The sequence below is a fragment of the Limulus polyphemus genome, unplaced genomic scaffold (assembly GCF_000517525.1).
Source record: "Limulus polyphemus unplaced genomic scaffold, Limulus_polyphemus-2.1.2 Scaffold341, whole genome shotgun sequence".
NCBI classification, from domain to species: domain Eukaryota; kingdom Metazoa; phylum Arthropoda; class Merostomata; order Xiphosura; family Limulidae; genus Limulus; species Limulus polyphemus.
This window is the reverse complement of record NW_013665951.1, coordinates 304,476-314,513: the sequence shown is the minus strand read 5'-3', so window position 1 is coordinate 314,513 and position 10,038 is coordinate 304,476. Positions and strand designations below refer to the sequence as shown.

The window sequence follows — 10,038 nt, the reverse complement described above, 5'->3', positions numbered from 1 at the left end:
CTTGTATTTTTATCATGATCTTTTCTAATTTTAAAAGACAGTGAAAACTGTGCTTCATTATAATAGTATATCGGTATAATTTACGCATATTCATTATATTCAAAGTTATATATCTTTCATAAGCAAACATATTATTTCTTTTCCTTATTGATAAAATATTTTTTGCTATACTATTATATAACTACAATATTTTGTTTATATATGAATTATGAGTAGACCCGTATATTGTTATACCATAACGAATCCCAGATTCTCATCAAGATGTATAAACCAACTGGCATACAGAAGGAAGAGCATTAACTTCAAGTATATAAATTTTACATGCATAAAATCTTATTCTAGGAAATACGTCTTCTACGTGTGATTACAATCGAAAATTTAAATCTATGAAAATTCCTAAATATTTACATTTTGATACATTTTCAGTTATTGTACAAGCACATGATTGCCTAAAGTTGTATTTTGAGAATTACTTTTAGTCAAACAAAAATGAATATGAGCAATCAAAAGAGGATAGTTTAGAATTATTCTGTACGAAGCATGAACACACACGGAATTAGTTATATCTGTATTTAAATAAATATTATTTAAATTCAGCCATTTCAAAATATCATTAAAATACCTTTACAGTTTATATATTGCTAAAGTAGGATTGTAATCAAATATTACTAAAGGCAATATTATTCAAATACTTATAAATTAAGCAATTTAAAGGAATACTTGTTAGATCATTTATGTACATTAAAAAATGAAGAGGGCCAAAAACAGAACCTTGTGGTACACCAGATGTGACTTTTTTTGTGATTACTGTAAATATTTCTGATTTAAGTACAAATTCATCTGTCTTTTATATAATTTTCAAACCAGTATAACATTTTACCTCTTATTCCAATATTTTACAACTTATGAATTAATAAGTTATGATATATTGTATCAAAGACCTTAGATTATTCCATAAATAATACATTAACAATAACTAGTTTTCTGTAACCATGTGTGAAACGTTTGTTTTAAGTATGAGCATGATATGATATACATATTACTAGTTTTCCATAGACACGTGTGAAACATTTGTTTTAAGTATGAGCATGATATGATATACATATTACTAGTTTTCCATAGACATGTGTAAAACATTTGCTTTAAGAATGATATACATATTAGTAGTTTTCTGTAACCATGTGTGAAACATTTGTTTTAAGTATGATATACATATTAGTAGTTTTCTGTAATCATGTGTGAAACATTTGTTTTAAGTATGATATACATATTAGTAATTTTCTGTAACCATGTGTGAAACATTTGTTTTAAGTATAATATACATATTAGTAGTTTTCTATAACCATGTGTGAAACGTTTGTTTTAAGTATGAACATGATATGATATACATATTGCTAGTTTTCTGTATAGGTATATATATATTCTACTTTATAACCAAGATATAATGACTTAAGAGGAGAGTCATTTTCGTTCTATTAAATGTTAAGTTATTCAAATATTCAACATACTTTCTTGTCATATGTGTCTTATTTTTAGTGGGGGTGGTACAAAGGACACGTTGTTCTTGGAAGCGTCTGTGTCAGAAATGTGTAGGTGTGGCATCCTACGTCTAGAAAGACGTCATGATCATGTGACTCAGTTTAAAAAGAAAACTTGAGTAACCAGCCTAACAACCCTCATCATTTTGTCTGAGAATTAGCTTGCTTTACCTTGAGATATCAGGAAATGATTTGAAAAGTAACAGATATTGACGACCGCAGGTTACGTTGTAAGATCACCTTGTTACCCACGCTGAGCTCAAAGGTGACGCAACGAGCGTTGTTTGTCAGTTTATTTGTAGCTTTGCCAACAGAGTGATTTGAGAACAGGGAAATCCAAAGTCACTTAACCCGAAACATGGGGCATATCTCGACAATAAAACACATTTTGGGCACTAGACAACAAGTATGAACAACCAGAACAACTAGCATAGTGAACAATATCATGCGCCAGGGGCTGAACGTGAGACACAAGAAGCTCATCCATGGGTGTTGCGCAGACGCAGTACTGGAAGGTTTGTTTCGTGTATAGTACAAATAAACTGTTCCAATCAGAAACGTTATTTTTCATTTCTTTATAGTCCCGCGGTGGGACAGCGATAAATCTACGGACTTACAACGCTAAATCCGGTGTTCGATTCCCTGCGGTGAACACAGCAGAGTAAACCCTGCTCTGAAAGAAACAAGATTTCACACAGAATAAAATAATTCGTCATTAGGATTGTCCCGTAAAGTTCAACTGGTTTGGTTTATTTATTTATTTACCATCTTAAATCATTACGCTTTTGTTGGTAAAGTCAAGTATAAATAGGTATGTATAAAAGATTGTTTATTTGTTTGTTTTGAATTTCGCGCACAGCTACACGAGGGCTATCTGCGCTAGCCGTCCTTGAATTAGCAGTGTAAGAAGGCAGCTAGTCATCACTACCCACCGCCAACTCTTGGGCTACTCTTTTACCACCGAATAGTGTGATTGAGTGAAACATTATAACGCTCCCACGGCTGAAAGGACGAGCATGGTTGGCGTGACGGGGATTCGAACCCGCGACCCTCAGATTGCGAATCGAGCTCCTTAACCACCTGGCCATGCAGGGCTGTGTATAATTTTATTTGTTTGTTTGTTTGTAATTAAGCACAAAGCTACACAATGGGCAATCTATGCTCTGCCCACCACGAGTATCTAAACCCGGTTTCTAGCGTTGTAAGTTCGCAGACATACCGCTGTGCCACTGGGGGGCTTATTTTATATTGTTTGTTTGTTTGAAGTTAAGCACAAAGCTACACCATGGTCTATCTGTGCTCTGCCCACCACAGGTATCGAAACCGGGTTTCTAGCGTTGTAAGTCCGCAGACATACCAGTGGGGGCAGTATTTTATATCATAATTTATATATATATATTTTATCAACTTTTGTTTTAGGTTAATTTTTTTACTTTGAAAAGTAAAGCCTAGATCACAGAAAACAAGTTATTATGTCAAACAGAGACGACTCTGTTACCAAGTTTTGTATAACAGGGACTAAAAAAATAATTTCGCGTATATAGAAATAAGAATATTTTATTTAAACAAATGTTTATTGATAGATAGATCAATTAATAGCAGGCAATGAATTAATCAACCAAATAAACTTAAACGTAAGTTCAAAAGTACAAAGTTAATGTACATAGGACAAGTGTTTGGTAAATGTCCGAAATAATTTTTGCGTGTCACTTTTTTAATGCCCTCTGAACGCTGAGCTTAATAAATGTAAGTCAATAATTATTGCATAAATAATTCGTTTTTACTTTCGTATTAATCGATGGTAAATCCATTAATTAAATATTTAGTTTATTCTTTTGTTGACGTGCCTTTTTTTTTGTCCTTATTAAGTAACGTCTTAGTTTGAAACCTAAATATCCAATGAAATAATTATAAAACATGTGTATGGTCTCCTAGTACACTTTATAATTATGCTTGTATTTAGGTGAACAAAATATAACTTGGAAGTATGCGAAGAATGTTCCATTTGATGCAGACATGATTCGCCTTTCGCAGTTGAGAGCTAGTTTTGACCAAGAGGAGTCGACAGTCCCTGGGGTTTAATTTTATTAAGGGGTTAACACAAATAAGTGCATGTGCACGTGAACCGAAAAAAACTATGTCGTGAAACACTAGATACGTTACCCTTTGCTGATTCAGGGTAATAGGTCGTCACAGTGGCTGTTTTTCCGACTTTCTAAAAGTTCCAAAGTTTGTAACACAAGAGCATCAAACTCCCCAAGAATCGAGTTAATTGGTTACTAGGCCGATGAAGTTTCTACATGAATAGGCAGTGAGTTTTTTGTTGTTGTTTTTTTAAAGATTCAGTCTGGATGATTTCATGATTGAGAAAGCAAGATTTAACCTGAGAGATTACTAGACTGTAAAGTAGGGTCGTACTAAGGTAAATTAAATATTGAAACACTGTCTTCATTCTCTCGATAATTAATTATCTCTATCTGTTTACCTCCAGAAACTACAAGAAATATGCCATATTTTAGTTCAACATTCAAAAGCTTATTTTGTTTTCCAACTAGAAAATGTTATTAGTTTCGTTGAAAATTCTAAAGATGTCGCCCATGCTATTTAACTGTTATTTTTTTTTTACATTTTTGTTAGATATATTTTCAATAATAAATCGTTTTAACTACTAAACTCGAATGAAAGAACGTGACCAGAACAATAATCATATGTACCATTTTAAAGAACTCCGTTATTATTTATCTATACTTGTAAACGAATATATGAAAAACAACAACTAAATATTACGTCAGGTCTAATGAAGACATTAAGTATTATAATATTTAAACACGTCCCCCTTTTATTAATTTATTTAAAGGGGGCAAGTACAATATTGCCAAGCAGAAGCCAAGGGAAATAATGTAAAGATGCAACCAAGAAAAAGTATATCATTACTGTAACACACTAAGGAAATATTACTTATCAAGAATCTCGGTGTATTCCTTTGGACTTTTTTTGATATTCGTATATAAACTCAAACACAAATTACTTAATTTATATTTAAAGTCTAACAGCTTATCTGTGTTGTTCTGCGTCTCACTACTACTTAAATAACCCTTTGAAAACCTAGGATGAAAAGTACACTATTTGATATGATACGAGTTTTGTAAGTCGGGCGTGGCCTAGTAATTAGTGCGCTGCTTGTGATTCGGAATGTCCAAAGTCCGAGCCGGAATTTTGTTGGACGTGCTCAGTAGTTTCAGCTGTCAGCTCGTTATACAAGTGATAATCAGTTGCAGAGGGGAAGTTTGGGGGGGAGTATACAACTTTAAGTTCGAGAAAGTTCCCGGAAGTAGTTTACACGTTCCCTGAGTAAAATAATAGAAGTTACTAAATGTTGTCTCGGAAAGGTATATTTTAAAAATATGGCTAAATGTTTGTTTTCAAACTTGATATTTGCTTGTTTGTAGTTAAGCACAAAGCTACGCAACTAAGTGTGCTGTGCTCATCACGGGTATCGAAGCTCGGTTTCTACCCTTATAAGTCCACAAGGACTTGCCACCGTGCCACTGGGAGGAACCAGACTTGGGACGAGTTATCAGATACATCTGAATTTGTCGTGAACAATATCTTTGTATTGACAGTCTGAACAATAATATAAAACTACACATATGTTTATAAAGGAACTTTGAATAATATGATATGTTGAGGTGAATCGGCTTACATGCTTTGCTCTGTTATTACCTACATATTAGTCAGGAATAAGGACTTTGTTAATAAAAAATATCTCATTCAGTTGATACGAATCATATATACTCGGTTACAGATTAATCAGTAGATGCAAGATGCTGAACTTGAAAAAAAATATAATCACTCATGACGACGTTGGAAACGCCCATTTCATGTTAACTTAACCTCCAGCTCCTTTAACAAGTATCACTATAGTAACAGAATGCTTGATTACCTTACACAAGGGGGTGTCCTTCTGATACGCTTGATAAATCTTCTCATTATTTTTTGTACTCTTTATATGAAGTTATTCAAATATTATTTACATGCGATAAGTTGTATACCACAAAGGCCTTAAATATATAATTTTCTTTCTGTCACGGCCTAATAATAAAAATTAAGCTATTGAAGACTGATTGTTTAACTAAGCGCTTGTTACATCTGTTATCTAGTGTCTCCAATGGCATATATTATCCAATAGCATATATGGCTTATAAGAAATATACGTTAAGAGATAAATAGCTTTAGCTTCAAACATTAAAAACATCTGATAAAAAACACTTTTAATTTAAACTAAAGGTTTATTTTTTTCGCCACGGAAAGTAATACATTCTCATGCTATGCAAATATAGTAATTATGAAAAATTTAAGTTACAAATTGAGTTGTTGATAAAATAGATGATTACACAATATATTTGATAAAAAAAACTTGTTTTTACAATACAAATGAAAGTTACAAATTACACAAATTTTTAACGTTTGTTTAGCTTGTACACTTAATTTTATTTGTAATTCACACATTCACACAAGTATTAAACGTCAACACAATTAGTAACACTCAACACATGAGAGAACAATATAACAAATTATAAATGACGTCATCCTCTGCGTCACGTAATTCTATACAAAGAATGAGGTTAAAGTGGAAAGTTTTTTTTTTGGTATGATATAATATGTTTTAAACTACATTCACAATTTATAATAATTATTTTTTCTTTAACTAGCTTTGTGATTGGCTATAGTATAAAAAAAATAAGGGTCAATATTTTGGTGATATAAACATTTATATTTTTAAATGTAAAAATGGCCCCCAGTGGCACAGAGGCAAGTCTCTGGACTTATAATGCTAAAATTGGGTTTCGATACCTGTGGTGGGTACAGCACAAATAACCCATTCTGTAGCATTGCGCTTAACAACAAATAAACAGGAATGTAAAAATAGTTTTATTATATAACTCCACCAATATAATTACCAACAAAACTACTCAATTGTCTAAGATATTGTTGCGACAGACAAAAACTAAACTATATGCCAGTATGTAAACATGTACATATTTGTTTGTTGTTAAACGCAATGTTACACAATAGGCAATCGGTACTCAACAAACCGCGGGTATTGAAAACCGAGTTTTAGTGTTATAAGCCCTTAAACTTAAACCCCCGAGCCACCAGAGGTCATCAAATATGTAAATTTCCTTATTGAATTAGACACAATTCCCGGAGAGTGATTTATAAAGAACATATAGTGTCTCTGTCTTTATAGTGTCTGTATAGTGTCAGTGTCTCTGAAACACTAACAGTCGTTAATTTTCAATTTTCAATTTTGATTTATTGTTTATTATTATACTTTTATCATAAAGATTATTTTGCATCGTTAACTTAAAATATGTATTTAAGAATAACCTAAATCTTTTAAGCAGGTCAACCTCGTTCTGCTTTTGGGATTACGGCCGAAAATACATTTAACAACGAAACAATGAAACAATGCATTTTAAGCTTTATAAGTATAAATGTAATAAAACTATTTAATTAGTTATGCTGATGGGAAGGTTGATTTTGAACTTAGCCCTAAGTACATAGCTTACTCTGATCGGAAGTTATTATTTAGAATTTATTTAATAATGGGGGGAGGAGAGGGTAGAATAACGACACCTAGTGAATCAAAGTTGATTGAATATTTGACGATCTTGGTGTCATATCTCGTTGGGAAAGACAGCTTATTACTGATCCAGGTTAGTGTTATGATTGTCGTGAAACAGTTGTTTGTGCAGAAAAAGTATGAAAAGCAACTGTTTATATGGGGTAACAATTCGTATTTTTGCTATACAGCAGCGTTCTCTAAAAATATTAGTGTATTAAATATTTAATTAAAGTTAATCCATTTCTTACTCCAGCGTTTCCTAATCTTTTGTCGTCCACGTCCCTCCCTTTACTAAATATGTTTTCTTGCGCGCACCCCTCTTTTCTTTTTCTTAAATGAGTGACGAAATATAATAAACGAATACACAGTAAAATGCTATATGTGTTGTAGTAATTAATTACTACTTTCAATAATAAAAATGTATTATAATGCTTAATTTTACATTATTCCACAACTGGCTCCATCCTAGTCACTCGTGCCCCCAAGAGATCATTTGTGCCCCCTAGGGGGCGGGCCCCACACTGTAGGATTGTTTGTTTATTTCAAGTTAAGCACACAGCTACACAATGGGCTATCTGTGCTCTGTCCACAACGGGTATCGAAACCCGGTTTCTAGTGTTGTAAGTCCGCAGACATTCCGCTGTGTCACTGGGAGGCACACTGTAGGAAACTCTTCTTTAACACACGTGAATGTAGTATTATTTAGTAGCCAATTTAGCATCTGACAGCTAAATTTAATTACTAGAAAGTTAAATAGTCCCACATTCGCTTTCGAAAGGAAATATTGCAATGATACATTTTCATCTAAAAACTATTCTGATTCATTTTCTACGCCTAACGTCACTGGATAACAATTTCTATGATTGACCAACCTAACTTTGCTGATGAGAACTGACATTGTTGGGAACTGCAGTTTTCAGCTCGTTATGAAATGAGTTTTGTATCTGACGTGAGATTATGTCAACTTTCCGCAATTCAGCCCGAGAAAACGAGTAAGAAATCTGTTAATTTAACAAGAAAAATGAAAATATTCAAGTGTGTTTGCCTACTTTAAAACCACACCAATCAACATACGAAATCCCACTATATCTTTAATTTTCCTACGTGAAATAATGGTCAGATTTATATTTCCATGTTGTTGCTATACAAGATCCCGGAAGACGCGGTCAGATTTATATTTCCATGTTGTTGCTATACAAGATCCGGATAATGCAGTCAAGATTTATATTTATTAACACTATTTAACAATATAAAGTAAAAAGTGGCGCTTCTTACTAAGTGTCTAACTTGTTATTAAACTGAAAATCAAGGTCGGTTCTAACGATCACTTATGTACAAAATGTGTAGTTGAATAATATGAACTCGAAAATCAGTTTTTTTTTGTTTTTCAAAACTCTGAAAGGAAGTGAACCATACTTTTCTGTTATAATTTATATCAACTCGACTGTTAGGTGTAGTTGAATGAAAACGATTTTCATTTTGTGCTGCTGGTTGTTTTAAATTACGCTTCATTTTGTAGCGATCTGTCGGAGTTTTATCCTGTTTGGAAAGTTATGGCTTCATAGCTGAGACACGCTTCATTTTGTGGCGACCTGTTGAAGTTTTATTTCTTATTTGGTAAGTTATAATTTCTTAGCTAAGACACGCTTAATTTTGTGGCGACCTGTTGAAGTTTTATTTCTTATTTGGTAAGTTATAATTTCTTAGCTGAGACACGCTTCATTTTGTGGCGATCTGTTGAAGTTTTATTTCTTATTTGGCAAGTTATAATTTCTATGCTGAGACACGCTTCATTTTGTGGCGACCTGTTGAAGTTTTATCTTATTTGGTAAGTTATAGTTTTTTAGCTGAGATTCTGGATAGTACAGTGTTTGTTTGTTTGATTGTTTTAGCGCAAAGTTACACAACAAGCTACCTGCGCTCTGTCCACCACAGGGAATCGAACCCTGAATGCAAGACTCCCACTGGGGGAACGAGTAACACAATAGTTTGTAAAGTTAACATTGTAAGTCCTTAGACTTACCGCTATTCTACCGGAGGACCCGATGTTTAGATTTGGTGCCCTCTTTTAAGGCTTGAGTGAACATGTAACAGTGTGGAGGGGTGGGGTCGGTTAAGTCACGTACCCACCGTTTCTCTTTACTACTCCATTTGTGCTGTTATGAAAAGAAAAAGCTTAGTTTGAATATATATATAGATAGATAGATAGGCCCTACAAATTAATATTTGGTGAATTAGTTTACTGCTGGTTAAAAACAGCAACAACATATTTCAGTTTAACGCCGATGAATTTTTTCCTTAAACGTACGTAACGAGCACCGCAGACTTTGCCGTGACGGGCAACATTCAGTTCGTAGATAATCCCCACAAGATGACGCTCTTATCAGCGCTGGTAGTAAGGATTGAAAAATCGGTGGGATGCCAGCGAGCTTGAATTACCTTATCTTCATGTTCTGCTACTACAACGTTTGGAATTGGCTGAGAGAGATCACCTATTAAAGAATAAATATATATATATATAGATTACTTTAAGCACAAAACATAAACATCACATAAAAGCTCGTTCATATAATTGAAACTTGAGAATACGGAACAGTTGACTCTTCAGACTGCGAAACTTCTGCACCCCTTTAATCGACGTAAATTTGTTTGTTTTTAATTAAGCACAGAGTTACATAATGGGCTATTTGTGCTGAGTTCGTTGTAGACGCCCGGCATGGCCAGGTGGTTAGGGCGCTCGACTCGCAGTCTGAGAGTCCTGGGTTCGAATCCCCGTCACACCAAACATGCTTGCCCTTTCAGCCGTGGGGGCGTTATAATGTGACGGTCAATCCCACTATTCGTTGGTAAAAGAGTAGCCCAAGAGTTGGC

At 33.7% G+C, this 10,038-nt stretch overlaps 1 protein-coding gene across 1 annotated transcript in view; it reads right to left on the bottom strand.

The window, feature by feature from the left end:
• Window positions 1-6,395: 6,395 nt before the first annotated feature.
• The window catches only part of LOC106457522 (WD repeat-containing protein 47-like), a 40,536-nt gene continuing 36,893 nt past the window's right edge, over window positions 6,396-10,038 (bottom strand). Inside the window, exons 7-8 of the mRNA XM_022383483.1 lie at window positions 8,760-9,659; window positions 6,396-8,690 (exon numbers count right to left, since the gene is read on the bottom strand). Coding sequence (XP_022239191.1) covers window positions 9,514-9,659 — 146 coding nt within the window. The 3' untranslated portion in view covers window positions 6,396-8,690; window positions 8,760-9,513. The remainder of the gene's footprint in view (window positions 8,691-8,759; window positions 9,660-10,038) is intronic.